Consider the following 15,530-nt stretch of genomic DNA (forward strand, 5'->3'; position numbering starts at 1 on the left):
AAAAAAAATGCCCTGATGCATCTCAGTAATCCAGGTAAAAAATCAAAAAGAAAAAAAATTTGTATAGGTCTTCTGGACGGGTTCTTCTCTAATGAAACGTTTCGTCTCTCCTCCAAGAGACTTCTTAAAAGCCTGAATTTTGCCTGAAACTCTCAGACTGAAGAAGTCTCTTGGAGAAGAGACGAAACGTTTCATTAGAGAAGAACCCGTCCAGAAGACCTATAAAAAAATTTTTCTTTTTGGTGAAAAAGCTTCTTTTTTTTTTTTTGGTCATAAAACATGACTCTAAGCTGCTCAGCTTAATTCCAGTAAAGAGTTTTAACTCACTTTAATRACAACAAAACATCCATCAGTGAAAAGCTGTTCCAGTGGTGGTTTTTTTTTTTAATTCTACATTTTGTTTTAAAAGGTTGCATGCACTTCACTGGCAAATTTATCGGTCGGCCACCATTCTTATCTTATCTGTCTGAAACAGTTTTCTCGAGAATGAGACGTCTCAATCGGATTACCTGTATGGATAAAGGTCAATACTAAATAGCAATGTAAGGCTGGAGCAGCAACGTTTACCATGGATGGACCATGCAGATATGGAGCTGAGGCAAAGAAAAAAAAAGATGAAAAGGAGGAGGAGGAGGAGGTGCTGGCTGCAGTAAGTGGGGCAGAGGAGCAGACAGAGCATCAAGTCAGTCCTGATGTGCGAGTTCTGGTGGATTCCCTGCAGCAGGATGACCTATGCACATGTTGGAGCGCACATTCCTGAGTCACAGCACAATGAAGAGCCCGCAGCCAAACACACGCACACACATACTTGGGAACACAATAGTGAAAGCAAAACACACTTCTTTTTTTTTTTAAATGGCAACATCAAAATAGGACATGTGGACCTCCAGAAGCAGAACATGAGCTCACATAGGGATGGGACGTCCTGCTTAGCTCTGAGCGCTTACACTGTATCATGTCATGCATAAAGGCCCCAGAACAGGAAAAAAAAAGGACCCGCATTGTTCCGGTCTAGTTGTGTTGCGCCTCTGTCATGCGCCCGGCACGGCTCGGACACACACACACAAAAGCGCAGGGAAACAGCTTCTGGCCACGACCATCCATCGCCTCGCCTACGCCCATTCACAGTTTTACAACCCAGTTGTCCTGGCATCCCCTCCCCTCCTCCTCCCCTTCACTCCACTCCTCTGATCTGACCGGGATTAACCAATCTGTAGATTTCACTGCGCGTGGGTTTTCCAGTCCTCCTGCACCACACATGTGTCGGCAAAAATATGCTGATTTAAACATGGCTGAAAGCTGACTTGCTGTGAATCGACCCCCACGGTGCTTCAGATGCAATTAATAATCAGTGTTTGCCATGCTGACCCAACTTTCACAGCCCGGTCAGTGCGCGAAACAAAGAGAAAATAGAAAACGCGAAAGGTCTGTGTTTTTGCTGCTTCTTTAATCATCCTAATCGGATTTGAGATTCTCTCTCTGAGGTGTGGAAACGCGCATCGTGGAACGTTTCGGCGGATGGATGGATGGATGGATGGATGGATGGATGGATGGATGGATGGATGGATGGATGGATGGACGGCGGCGCGTCCAGCCGCTCCTTCATCAGACAATAAACACCGGGAAATAATCAGCGACTCACCTCGTGATCTGAGGAGGAGACAGGCGGACAGGGGGGGTCTCTGAAGGGTGGAGAGGAGAGGGTTAATCCCCTCCTTCCCAAAAAATATAATCCGTGGTGTTGGAGAGAGGTTGAAGCTTCCTGGGGAGAGAGAAAAAAATCCGCGGCGTCCAGCTCGGACCAGACGGTGAGGATGATGGTGGAGGAGGAGGAGGAGGAGGAGGAGGCTATGTGCTGGATGCTGTCATCGTGTTGGGACTGTACTGCTCTGCTCTCAGCTAATCCTCGGCCCTGAGCTCAGAATAAGCCACCCCCTCCCTGTGAGAGCTTCTCCTCCCAGCTGCTTCCATCACTGGCTGTATACAAACAAAAAGCACTCGTTGTTTTTCACTTTTTGACTTCATAATCAGATATTCGTGTTTTTATTTTAGAAACAGGATGAGGATMGTATTTTAGCACGCGTTTCTTTTTCTTCCTTTGTTTATTTCTTTCAATAAAAATAGTCGTAACACTGTAATGTAGCCTATTCTGTTAAAAGGCGTCATATCTACACAAAGAACCAAGATAATCAGGTTCTAATTTGGACTCATTTAATTATTTATTTGGCTTTCTGCAACAGAAGTGTGATAATAATCTCTATCTCTCTATCTATCCAGTGTTACGGGGGTCCCAAAGAACCAAACGTTTTGTTTGTGCTTGTATTTTTTTATTAACTTTTTTAAGTTTAGTTTATCTTTTCTAATAAAACTAATAAAAAAACATAAACGGCGTCATATTCTGTAGAATACTTGAGTTTAAACCACCTCTTAGTGGTCGAATTGGGTTATTGCTGTATTTTGTTTTACACAATGCGATGTCGCGCGGTTTGTCCCTCGGTGCGCACCGTCCTACGCAGCCATCTACTTCCGTTGTGACGTATTTCCGTTCAGATTTCCTCCCATGCTAGCTGAGCACGGTGAATTTCCAATTTACAGTTTGGAACGAAACTACAGATCAAAAAAATGTTCAAACTGGAAGGACTGGGACCTAAAATGGACCCGGAGGAGATGAAGAAGAAAATGCGAAACGACGTCATTTCATCTTTACGAAACTTTCTGATTTACGTCGCTCTGCTCAGAGCCAGTGAGTACAATTTAACACGATTGACTCAATTATCCGCACATTTATATGCTTATTTATGTATTTTATATATACAGAATAACAAATATTTAGTCAGCTTCTTGTGAATTTAATATTCGGACCATAAAAATCTCAAACTAACCACTAAAGAAGAATTAAACAGCTAAAATAGTCACCTTGAAACTTCTCTAAAGGTTTACTATTATATAACACGTGTTTCATATGACCTTAAACCACAGACACAAACATCTAACAAAGCAACAAAATTACACACAATTCAATTGTAAACTGGTAACATTATCTTAATCTTAATCAGAATTAGTTATATGTTAATAATAAAATATTCAAATAAGCATAATCTAATTAAAATGTGTTAGGATTAATATTAATCAGACAAAGAGTAGTATAATAAACTACTAATGTCGAGTTTTGTGACGCAAAACAAATCTATTAAAACAGAACTAGTGTTAAAGTTAACTTTTCACAGTATAACAAAGCATTATTTTAAAACCTAATGCAAAAATATTATTAAAATACTGATGATCTTTTTAYTTGTTGATGTGTTTTGTGCCTCAGAGCCTCTTTATGCATGCTTTTAGGTGTTTTCTTTCAGTATATTTACAAGAGTTGCAAAAAATTTCACCCCATTTAGTTTTAATTATAGCACACATTAGCAGTGACTTTGTCTCTGGAGTCTCTTTAGTTTTCCACCACGACCTGGTTTCTGCTGGTGAAAGGAGATATGATCCACAGTGGAAAGGCATCCCTAAACCCAGTTTCCTCAGTTTAAGGTTATGACACTGTTCCCACAGACTTGTTCTAGAGGCTTCTTGTTTCCGCCTGAATCATACATAAATCTGTGCAGGCTCTTGTAATAAAAGGCTTAAACACATTAGTGTAGTTAACTCTTTTGTGACGTGTCTCAGTAATCGTATATTTTTACCAGCCGTCACATCAAACGTTGTCATCACTTTCCTCTGTTAACAGCTCCGTATGTGTTAAAGAAGTTGGACAGCATATGAGCCAGGCCATCTGCTCCTCCATCCTCCATCCCTCCACCCAACAAGAATCTCCTACATCAGAGACCGTGAGGACCCTCTGACACAGTCAGAGGCATCACATCATCACACGAGAAGATGACCACTTTCTTCCCTTCTCTTCACCTGACACCCCAGCTGTCTTCAGTTCCAGTTTTGCTCCATCTTCRTCATGCATTTTTATATATTTTATCCACTGGTAATTTAMCATTAAATATTTGTTAAATGCAGAGGTTGCACTTGTGTTCTGCCTCCTGTTTCAGACTGTTTAGGAAACAAAGTGTTCTAATGGTTTAAAAAGTGTCGAGTTTGTCAGCTAAAATTAAATGTCAAGTTTCATTTTTGTCAAGTCKTATTTTCTTTTRCAATAGATGCCACATTGTAGAGACAACAAATGATGAATTACTGAAGATGCCCCCCSCCCCCCMMAAAAAAAMAMAAAAAAAAAAAAAAACACTAAAAGCATTTATACATGCATTTATTTTTGCTGAGTCATGGTTGGGTCACAAAGGCAAAAAGAAGAGGAGGAATCCCAGGCCAGAGTGGATATCAAATCCCTTCAATAAGTTCCCTCGACAGGCTGCTATCGATGCTGAGGTGCAGCATCTTTACTCCAAGTTCCTCATCTTATCTCTAAAGCTGAGCATCATGCAGAGGAAGCTCATTTCATCAGCTTGTATCTAAAGAGCTTATTCATTCAGTCATGCCATCCACCTCCCACTCTACAGATATTGATCCAAAACTACGTGTACACTGATGGCAAGCTAGCCTGGTTAAAACMAGCCCCTTGTCCTTCGCTTTACTCGAACTGAGCGGAACTGCGAAGGAAGGCAAGGGCTTGGCTAATGTCAAACAAATCATGCAAGAACTGTGACTGAGACTCAGTCAAATACTGTCAATTATATTGGCAAAATATCATGAAGCAGCTCCACAACTGATCGACTGTGACAACCAGTTAAATACAAAATGACCATCCCAGTCAATCAAGCACTGGAAAACACAAAAATGGTTGTAATTCCATCAATTTTAATGCTATTGTGCTAAAATTTTAGGTGATTGTTGCCGAGAGTCATCCCTAACACGTACTTTGTCTGTCATGATATGAGATTGTGCATAACCTTGTTTTTGAGGTTTGAACCAAGATGACAATTCTTCTCAACATGAAATGATCCCTTTGAAACTTTAGGCCTTATTATAATGTGACAGGTGATGTGTAATTTTAATTATGGTTTTAGATCTGAAACAAGTCAGACTTGTCAGAAATTCTCTTAAAGTCTTTTCAAATCTGTAATTTTCCTTCATAGAATCAAAGCATCATTCATTCATTCAAATCTGAAGTTGATGCTGTAGTTCCTTTGATTCACCGCTAGGGSGCGGTGTGCTCAAACGCTGCGAGTTACAAACGAAGGATTTGACAATGGATGCCAAACGGAGCGAATCTGTGAGTTTTTTCTTTTTGGATCTGTAACATTATAATATTACCGAGGTTATGCCCGCGGTTTTATTTTAGCAGTCTACACACGGAAGTGGTGACTTTAGTTTTATTATTTGGAGACAAAAGCTCTCCTATGGCTCCCGCATCCCTCCGTGTTCTGGTCCAGACCCGCCCAGACGCCGGAGCATCTCAGCTTAATCATCAAACAATGCTCTTCYAAAAACACCATGTAGGATATATAACGTTTTGATTGCCTTTTTTTCCTTCCTTTTTTTCAATATTAATACTATAAAGTGATATTTTGAGTAAGAAGCTGTGATGGAYTTCCCAGGCCATTTCCAGTTCATTTTCAAGCAGCTCAACCAGCAGCGCCTCCACTCCCAGCTGTGTGACTGYGTGGTGCTGGTTGGAGGCCAGACCTTCAGGGCTCACCGCTCCATCCTGGCCGCCTGCAGCTCTCACTTCAGGGCTCTCCTYGGCTCCAACGACGAGGCCTCGGGGGGAGCCCAGAGAGATGGGGCACCCCTTGTGATGGAGCTSGACCCCGAGGTCGTGACCCCAGAGGCCTTCTCCACTCTGCTGGACATGATCTACACCTCCACCCTCTCCTTGGTGGCGTCCAATGCGATGGACGTGTTGTTGGCGGCGTCCCACCTGCACCTCAACACGGTGGTCAAGGCGTGCAAGCTCCACCTGTCCAGGAAGAACTTCCCTACGTCGGCGCCTAAAGGGTGGAGGTCAGTGAAGCAGCWGCAGCGGGTCACATCAGCCACAGAGGATGGCTCTGATGAGGAGGACGCTGTGGTGGAGGTGAGTCAGTCTGCTGAAGAAGGCGGCGGCAGGAAAATGAGACAATCGTTGAGGCAAAAGAGAAAATCACAYGAAGAGAGGCTTGATGACAAGAAGAGAATCACCAGGCTGCCTGACGGGAGCTATAAGGAGCATTCGCCGACTGTGACCAGAAGCACAGAGGAAGGAGGAGGAGGAGGAGACCTGTCCTCCCCAGACTGGCCGAAGATGACTGACTGCTGGGGGAACCAAGGCGACGAAGAGGAGGAAAAGAAATACCAAGCAGCTAAGGGGGAATCGGAAGAAATCCAGCTGCCGACGCAGTCCGACAGCAGCTCGGGAGGAGCTGAGGCTTGCRGGAAGGGTGAAGCTGAAGACGGAGACAACGTGGTGAAAATAAAAGTGGGAGAGGAGGAGCAGGACGAACCGACGGCGGAGGTGATCGAGGTGAAACGGGAAAATCTCTGCTCGTTTGCCTCGGATTTAGATCCGCCGCCCAACGCTTCCCCTCCAGCTCTGCTGCACGACTGCACGGACGGTTTAGAGGCACGGGCGACCGGTGAGAAGACGAGCACAGCTGAGCCCGATCACGGCTCGTCGTGCACAGATCCTTTGAGAGAAGCTGGGGCTTTGGATGAGGACACGGTGGACGGTGAAGGCCTGGACAGCCTGTCTGAGCTGGCCTTCTGCTTCCTCAACCCCAGCAGTGACAGCGTGATGGGGGCTCTGGGCGAAGACGACAGCCTCCTTAGCCTCACAGCCGCTGCTACAGCCGCTGCCGCCGCTGCCAGCGATGCTCCTGCAGCTCATGATGTAGGTCCACAGATCGAAAAGCAAGAACTGGGCACGCCGTCGGCCCAGTGCTCGGATTCTTCATCTTCTCTGGTTTTCCCAGTSTCCTCTGTCCCCTTGCAGCAGCTTCTCCCAACTAGCGACACCATCATCCTCCAGCCCACTCAGAGCTCTCTGACAGGATTCTTCAGGCCGGGTCTAATCCCGGACGCCCCCCTCGTCCAAACCTCCAGGCCCGCCAAAGTCTCCGGGGCGACAGCCTTCCGCCGCATCGCTCCCAAAGTGCCGCCCGGCTCGGAAGCCGAAGCAGACGCGCCCCCCGGGTCGGAGGCCGCGGGACGACCCGCCCTGACTCGAGCGTCCGAGGACGTTTTGTCCAAGTGCAAGAAAGCGGCGGCCGAGGACCACGTGCTGCTGGTGGAAGGCGAGAAGAAGTACGCCTGCAAGATCTGCTGCAAGACCTTCATGAACCTGACGGACTGCAAGAARCACATTCGGGTCCACACGGGGGAAAAGCCCTACCCCTGTCCCAAGTGTGGCAAACGCTTCAGCCAGTCCTCGCACCTCTATAAGCACTCCAAAAACAGCTGCGTCAACTGGAAAGACCACCAGTCTCTTCCAGACTCTCTACTCTAGCAGATGTTCCCAGATAGAGTCAGAACTTCAGAGAAAAACCTTTTAGATGWTCTTGTTTTAGTCTTACATGAAATCTAAGTGGGGGTGCATCGATTGCAGTTTTAGATTTTGGCCGATACCAATATGTTTTTAATACACCTTCAATGTTCCAGTCTTATTTTATTGAAAAAACATCAAACAATACCCTTGAAACGTTATAAACGTGTTTTAACTGGACACTAGTAGTGCTCACAGCAGAGCTAAAGTGGCTGATTTTCAGACTTTTGTGGAGGAAGAAAAGAAGCAGATCTTTTTCCATAGACCAGTCTTATCCAAATATTACCTTATCTTCCAAAATTAAGGAAATCGCCCGGCCGGTTTATCAGTGCACCCCTACCAGGTTGTTTTTATTTTAGTATCCCATTCAATTAAAGCAATAAGACGTCGCTACATAATGCAGATGTAGTTAAAATGCACTGCAAAACTGTTTGTAATTAGGGTTGGGCAATATTGGCAAAAAAATTAAATTAYGATTAATTGTGGTATTTAGCTGATAACGATTCACTTGACGATTAATCCCCTGGAKTCCCTGGACACTATTATGTCCTAGTCACATGACCAGTTTAGTTGGAAACTTTTGCTCTTCATAAAAATCTGTTCCAAATTGTGTCAAAATTACAGACTTCAGGCTATACATCAAATTTTAAATTGCGTTGATAAATAAATTACAGAACCTTTTTTTGTAATGTGAATATTTGTATTATTATGTAATATTTTCTTCATATTTGAAGCACCGAGCGGACTCTGCCTGGTGGCGTCGATCGTATTAATCGTCAAGTGCAAAAAAATGATTGTTTAATGTTTTTCTGACGATTAATTGCACACGATAAGATTATGCCCAACTCTATTTGTAATGCAGATGTTGTAGAAAAAGTCATGAGAGTAAATGTATTTGGTAAATTTTATTAATGTGTTTTTATCAAGGGGTAATTTAATAAAAAAAATACATTTTTTGGAAGTATATTTATGCTTGATATCAAACTGGGGTGATTGAGGGTTTAGTGAGTGCAGACTTAGAGCATTAAAAAGTAAAATAAAGTGCTGATCAGAACATGTAAGACTCGTTTTTTTAAGCATCACATTGAAAGTAGATAAGAAAAAAAAATAAAGCCTTTTATCTATTTTGGCTATTTTTTTCTACAAAGATTGGTATTGAACTTGATGAAAAACAAAAATGTGCTGCTTCTCGGTTCATTAGCCTCTTTTTCTAAGAACTAAAACAGACAAAATGACCAAAAAAAAGTAGTTTCCTTCCTCAAATTGCTTCTTCTTTATTACAAAAGTAACTCAGTATTAAGTGTGTCGAAGTGAAATGAACTTTTTAAGACACCCAAACTGGTTCCTGCACATCAAGTGTTAGTTTTCCTTTCTACTTCTTCTCTGTTATACGTTACTTTTCTCTGTCATCCATTCAGGGCCAGTGGGGACAGAAGGCACGTCGGTGTCATTTAAAAGCTGAGTTCGCTGGGCATGTCTGAGCCCTGCAAGCCTCCCAGCAGGTTTCGAGCAGCCAAATCTGACATGACACCTCTTGTGGAGTAAGTGGCGCTGCCGATGTGTGGTAATATGACTGCACGAGACAAGAGATGGGACAAAGTGTAAGAGTTCAAATTAGAGCCTAACGTCTCGCTTTTGGGRGATAAAAATAAATAAATTGACTGCTGTGACTTGTTTTCTACTTACCGCAGTTTTTCAGTGTAAGAAGAGGGTGGTTCGTTGGAAGGGGCTCGGGGGTCGTGACATCCAGTCCGGCTGCAGCGATCTGTCCACTTCTCAAAGCCTCGTACAGATCCTCCTGGTTCACCACAGYTCCTCTGAAACAAACAGTTTCTCACATCTCCATCTTTATGTATACTCAGCACAAAAATAAGGACATTTATGTTTGGTAGATTACATCTTAGTTGTAACAATGTTTCTTGGCAATAAATCTCATACCATTGGAAAGCCTGTTAAATTACCTTTTAAATAGTGCCACATTTGTAAGGAACATGCATTTGTGGCATGAGCCGTAGAGTGTGGATTGTGCAAATGAACAGTTTGCCAGATTTTCTCTGCCAAACAGCGTTTTTTGTTATCAACACTTGTTTCAAGCATCTGGTAACCCAAGGCAGTGTTTCCCAACCCTGGTCCTCCAGGCACTCTGCCCTGCATGTTAAAGGTTTCCCTGCTCTTAGCACCTGATTCAGATGATTGCAGTTTCAACAAAAGCCTGCTTGCTAATCAGTTTAAATCAGCTGTGTTGAAGCAGGGAAACATCTAAAACATGCAGGACAGTGTGCCTTGAGGACCAGGATTTAAAAACACTGCCCCAAGGTACCAATCGGGTGCCGATTATAAGATTTATTGCAAAGAAGAATTGTTACAAAAAATAAATAATTAAACACTAATTTCTATACTTGTTAAATAAAGATACATCGTTGTTTTAGACTAAGCTCATTGTATGTGAAAAAATGGCAGAAGTTTTAGCCATTTTGGTAAAATTTTGATAATACCATGCTATCTCATGTAATATCTTGGGTGTGAATGACTTTCTGCTACCGCACCAAAGTTCAGCTGAAAAATCTATAAAATTCGCTGAATTGTAGAAACTTTTTAGACTAAATTTGATGAGCTGTGGCAGCCACCTTGAACTGGGCTGACTCCAAAAGGTGACCAGTTGAAGAGGCTTTTCCTGTCATCGTTTTCTGAGAGTTTCATTATGTGTGCAACAAACATTAGCGCTTCACCGTTCCCTTTCAGGGATAACAAAGCGCTTTTAGGTGCTTTCCAGAAGGTGGGGCGTCAGTCGTCGTGTGTCGTTTTGAAATCCCACCTGCTGGAGTTGATGAAGACCGCCGTTTTTTTCATCTTGCCGAAGAAAGCTTTGCTACACAGGCCTTGGGTTTCTGGTGTCAGCGAGCAGGAAACAACGATGAAGTCGCTCTCAGACACAAGTGTATCCAGGGGAACTGTTCGGCGGGAGGTACAAACAGAGGGTTAAATGTGCAAATCTATCAGCAAAAACCTCGATTCTTGATTTTGTTTGACTCAGCCTCCCCTGTGCTCATTCCCACTTTGAGGTGCACGCTTTTCTACACCATCTCACCGAACTCTCCGTTCACTTCTGCAGCGTGTGGTTTGGCTGATCTCCCAGAATACAGCAGCCGCTTCACTCCAAAGGGCATGAGCCTCTTAGCTATTGCCATCCCTGAACGCAAACATTTTCAACAAGCCAATCTTAAACTCAAGAAGCTTTTTAATACACCCTGAGATAACAAAGCGTAATAAAACTAACCGATGCGTCCGAGTCCGATGACTCCTACAGTGCTGCCCGACAGACCGTAACCACACAGCCAGAGAGGCTTCCACGAGCTCCAGCCGCCACTGAGACGAGCAAAACAGTACGTCCATTGTGTCACTGATTGAAAGCATTTGCTTCCTTTTGGGGTTAAAAAGTAACAGAAGCACAAATATCAAACACGATTAGCCTGCATGAATAACCTGGTGAGGCTGACCTTTTGACCTCCTCCACGCCCTCCGGCAATCTGCGAGCGGTGGCGAGCAGCAGAGCCACGGTCAGCTCTGCAGTGGCGTCGGTCAGGACGTCGGGAGTGTATCCGACACGTATCCCACTGGGTAGAGTAAACCAAATGATTGGAAATGTCCTTTAAACTTTTTGCAAATCGGGATTTGTTAGTCCAACTCACCGCTTTTTGATCTCATCCAGAGCCAGGTGGTCAAATCCCACAGACAGGGTGCTGATTACTTTCAGGTTTGGACCTGAAATCAGAGACAGCTCAGATGAAATGTAAACACAGTCACCGCTGTGCTATTTATAATCACTAGGTTAAATATCAAATAAACAGCATTAAAGACTAATCCATATTAAAAAGTCCAACCACGTTCATGCAGGTTTCAGTGAGTTAAATTTAAATGGTAAATGGTACTGAACTTATAGAGCGCTTTTCAGTCCCTCCGGACCCCCAAAGCGCTTTACACTAACAGACATTCACCCATTCACACTCACATTCACACACTGATGATGGCAAACTACACTGTAGCCACAGCTGCCCTGGGGCACACTGACAGAGGTGGGGCTGCCATGCATCGGCGCCACCGGACCCTCTGACCACCATCAGTAGGCAAGGTGGGTGAAGTGTCTTGCCCAAGGACACAACGACTGAGACGGCTGGACGGGGGATCGAACCAGTGACCTTCTGGTTCCAGGACGACTCCCCTAACCACTCCGCCACAGCCGCCCCTTAAGACATTTTCAAGAATTTTAAGATCATTGTGACTGACATTTAAGACCAAACAGAAAACAGAAACATTCAAATGGTCCCAGAAGTGTTAACATAAACTTTTATTGCTATCAATTTAGCTATTAAAGAATACTTAATTTTAATACAAGAACACTAAATTATTTTAAGGAAATGATCATGTCTGAGACCTTCACATTGACTTCTGTGGACCGCACACTTTCCCATGTTTAAACAACAAGCAGTGGACAGGACTAAACTTTTGAACAAGTCGACAGATGCAGGGGGTTGTAGCAGCAAAAAAGGTSTAAAACATGGAAGTAAACAGCTGTTTTTTGCCTGCAGTTATCACAGGATTTGTAGTTTAACCACGTACCAAGACCGGTAGCAAACAGCACTTCAACGTCTTGATTACGGCGCTTTAATCTGTTTATTTATGCAGCTAACGCTTCTCGGGAATGACCGAAAGTAAAAAATTAAGACTTGACAAAATTAAATTTAAGACCTTTGATGAACATCTGGTTGTTTTAAAGACTTTTTTAAGTCTAAATTTTTGATTTTCAAATTTGTCCAACTCAAGTTTAAATAGTTGACAACATTCTGTTATGTAGCTTCAACTGTAAAAACTACTACCTTATTCTTATCTTATACCCTGCTCTGCCCCATATAGTATGGTACATATTTGTGTTTACTTTTTGCAGAAAATGCCTATATATTTGTCAGGGAGAAAGAATGTCAGTTTAATAAAATAACTTTAATTCAGTTAATATTAAAAAATTGATATATAGTCTGATAGCAATATGTCATACCCAATGTTTGGGGGAAGTACATTATGACACAAACACAGTAAGAAGAAGGTTTGTTATTAAAAAATTTAAACATTTAATATTTAAAATCATGGAAGAGGTGTGCAAAACAGCTGTAAATAAAACTGATCTCATGTGTGAAACATGCATCCGTGCCAAGACTTTTCACCATTGATGCAAAGACGTCTCAGAAAACTATTTTTAAATGCAGAGAACAAACTGAATGTATGAAACTGACCCTTAAAACGTCGTTCTGCTACAGAATGGTTCAAGAAGACGACAGCCAATATTTGAAAGTCTTGACGGCGATAGCAGTAAGTAAAGCATAATGCAGTTGTGCAATGTTGCAGTCAAGTCAGAGAGACGAGGCGTACCTGCAGCATCTAGAACCTCTGCATCCACCTGGTCAGACAGCAAACACAGCAGACCATGAACTCCCTGAACTCCCTGGAGAAGCTCTGTCCTGGGGATAGGTTCATCAGAGTCCCACTGAGACACCTCACAGCTGTGGAGATATTCCATAAAGTCATGTTTATTTAGCCTGATTTAGACTCATTATAGAACATAGGCTGACATTTTTACTACTGAAAGCTAAGTGTGGGAGGCTCAGTGGCCTTTAACATTTAATCATTTACTCAAAATAGCTCTTCCTGCAACTCTCTTTCACTATGTAAGGAGAAAAATATAATCTATATACATCGGTACCCTCACAAAAGTCTATCATCAGTTTAATGTGCTGTTCATTCAATGTGAAACAAGGATTTTGGGGTTAACCGTTAAAAAAAACTTCTTCGTACACTCCTGCTGAGGACAGGATCTTCAGCCCCTCCTGCGGGATGCGCCTCGTGATGAAAACTTTCATCGGTTCGCCGACAGCTCCAAGTCCTGTATTAAATCAAAGGTCCTCTTTGGACAGAAGATGAGGCTAATGGTCGCCTGTTAAGATTGCACCTTGAACTGCTGCAGCTGTCAGTGAGAGCTACACCGCTACAGAACACAGGAAGTGCTTTTTGTACTGCGCATGCGCGAAMAATTAACCCCCCGCGTGCGAAACCTGGTAACCTACTTCAGAAATCAATTTAAAGGGTAATAAAGTAATTAGTGATATAATATTTTCCCTATAATTATTATAAAAACACAAAATAAGTATAAATAAGTATTTATATTTGTGTAGCCTTTGTTTTTAGGGTTATTAACGAAGTTCATGTACTCAGACCAGTAATATTTGGGGTCACAAGTTTTTGCCATGAATATTTTGTGGGTCAGAAGATAAAAAGTTTGGGAACCACTGACCTAGACCAGTGGTTCCCAAACTTTTTATCCACTTTTTATCCACAAAAATATTCATGGCAAAAACTTGTGACCCCAAATATTACTGGTCTGAGTACACAAACTTTGTTAATAACCCTAAAAACACAGGCTTTTTGACAATCTAAACAGCTTCTACACAAATGTAAATACTTATTTATACTTATTTTGTGTTTTTGTAATAGTTATAGGGAAAATATTACATCAGCAATTATTTTATTACCCTTTAAATTGATTTCTGGAGATTATCCAAGGTGCTTCATGACCCATAATTGGGTCCCAAGCCCAACTTTGGGAACCAAAGTGCAGTGGTTCCCAAACTTTTCAGCTTTTGACCCACAAAATAACAGAAGCAGAGACCTGTGCCCCCAACTATTTTTGGATGATAAACATTTGTATCAGGTCAACAAAACATGGGCATAGTAACAATATTTTTATACTACATTTATCCATTTTAAATATACTAACCTCATTAATTTGTAACAAATAAGACAAAAATGTAATTAATTCAGAAACCTTTTTCAGGACCCCACCTTGATGTTCCAGGACCCCACTTTGGGTCCTGACCCCAACTTTGGGAACCACTGAGACCATGCAGTATTTTCTACTCTGTATGTTTCAAAATCTCACTTTTAAATCCAATGCATTTCACATTAAGTGTTTAAAAACGATGATAAACAGCTTGATTAATGGCCTAAAAATTAGGAGCTATATATTAGTTTAATCTAAATTCATTCAGTATCATTTCAGTTTCAATTCAGTGGCTGAAGAATCTGAACAAATATCACATTGTAGCAGAGGTCTATAAAGTACTTGGGAAAAAAACAAGTACACGTAAAATTACAAGAACAGAAAAAGACTTTGGTAAAAATACATTTCACTGATGAGAAAACTACTTAAATAAAAGTCATAAAACTGTTCACAAAAATTGGAAAAGTAAAAGTATATCAACACACTCTCTAATAAATAAATTTGTTGAATTTACTGAACCAAACTGGTTCCACTAAGCCAGGTTGAGTAAACTGAGCAATATATGTATATTATTTGCTCTGGCTTAGTGGAGCCAGTTGACATGAATTTGTTGAGTAAATTCAACTCGTCATTTTTAGAGTGCATAAACATCTTTCATGATGAGTTTGAACACATGTAACAACTAGGTGTTACATTTTAAAGTAAAGAAGTAAAAGTATAAATTTTAACTTTAAAATGTAACAAAGTAAAAGTAGCTGTTTAAAAAACAGTTGTTAAAATTATAAACCCTCAAAACAATTCTTAAGTAGGCCACTGTAACAAAGTAGGAATGTACTTAGTTACTGTAAAGCTCTGCATTGTAGGGACGTCAGCAATGTAATATTACTACTTATATTGAAAAATCTCAGAACGATTACCATGAGGTCAGTCAACACAAAGTACAAAATGAGATGTATCTTGCTGATTTAATTAATTGTTATTGTGGGATTATTTTACTGTCATGAGTCTGTTTTTTCCCCTAATGAATTCTGCATGTTAATATAAAATTATTCAAATCATCTCTTTTCTTAAAGAAAGTGATTCATTCCTGAAAGGCCATGCCTTGCATGAGTCGCTGAATTGTTTCAGTTTGAAATTATGTTAGTCACGTTTCTTCTATCTATCTATCTATCTATCTATCTATCTATCTATCTATCTATCTATCTATCTATCTATCTATCTATCTATCTATCTATCTAT

The 15,530-nt window shown here is 41.7% G+C and overlaps 4 protein-coding genes across 4 annotated transcripts in view; 2 read left to right on the top strand and 2 right to left on the bottom strand.

The window, feature by feature from the left end:
- Window positions 1-2,487, bottom strand: part of LOC106517186 (FERM and PDZ domain-containing protein 1) — a gene marked incomplete at its 3' end in the record, with an annotated part of 23,206 nt that extends 20,719 nt beyond the window's left edge. Inside the window, 1 exon segment of the mRNA XM_014007908.1 lies at window positions 1,643-2,487.
- Window positions 2,488-2,528: 41 nt separating this feature from the next.
- On the top strand, window positions 2,529-4,121 carry tomm5 (translocase of outer mitochondrial membrane 5 homolog (yeast)). Its single transcript, XM_014007916.1, has 2 exons — window positions 2,529-2,743; window positions 3,728-4,121. The coding sequence occupies exons 1-2, from the start codon at window positions 2,623-2,625 to the stop codon at window positions 3,760-3,762; spliced, it is 156 nt and encodes a 51-aa protein (XP_013863370.1). The 5' UTR covers window positions 2,529-2,622; the 3' UTR covers window positions 3,763-4,121.
- Window positions 4,122-5,530: 1,409 nt separating this feature from the next.
- On the top strand, window positions 5,531-7,429 carry LOC106514230 (zinc finger and BTB domain-containing protein 5). The gene has a single exon (XM_014003393.1). The coding sequence runs from the start codon at window positions 5,531-5,533 to the stop codon at window positions 7,427-7,429; it is 1,899 nt and encodes a 632-aa protein (XP_013858847.1).
- A 926-nt stretch (window positions 7,430-8,355) lies between these two features.
- grhpra (glyoxylate reductase/hydroxypyruvate reductase a) lies at window positions 8,356-13,518 on the bottom strand. The gene is made up of 9 exons (XM_014007928.1): window positions 13,310-13,518; window positions 12,887-13,017; window positions 11,155-11,227; window positions 10,963-11,079; window positions 10,743-10,831; window positions 10,554-10,655; window positions 10,281-10,416; window positions 9,152-9,282; window positions 8,356-9,038 (listed from the first exon to the last, which is right to left on the bottom strand). The coding sequence occupies exons 1-9, from the start codon at window positions 13,372-13,374 to the stop codon at window positions 8,917-8,919; spliced, it is 966 nt and encodes a 321-aa protein (XP_013863382.1). The 5' UTR covers window positions 13,375-13,518; the 3' UTR covers window positions 8,356-8,916.
- Between the last annotated feature and the right edge of the window lie 2,012 nt (window positions 13,519-15,530).

The sequence above is a fragment of the Austrofundulus limnaeus genome, unplaced genomic scaffold, assembly GCF_001266775.1.
Source record: "Austrofundulus limnaeus strain Quisiro unplaced genomic scaffold, Austrofundulus_limnaeus-1.0 Scaffold1, whole genome shotgun sequence".
NCBI classification, from domain to species: Eukaryota; Metazoa; Chordata; class Actinopteri; order Cyprinodontiformes; family Rivulidae; genus Austrofundulus; species Austrofundulus limnaeus.

Bases quoted from the DNA above. Each gene is read 5' to 3' on its own strand.
- tomm5 (XM_014007916.1), top strand. From the start codon at position 2,623: ATGTTCAAACTGGAAGGACTGGGACCTAAAATGGACCCGGAGGAGATG. The intron at 2,744-3,727 runs GTGAGTACAATT...CTCTGTTAACAG, and splicing joins CGTCGCTCTGCTCAGAGCCA to CTCCGTATGTGTTAAAGAAG.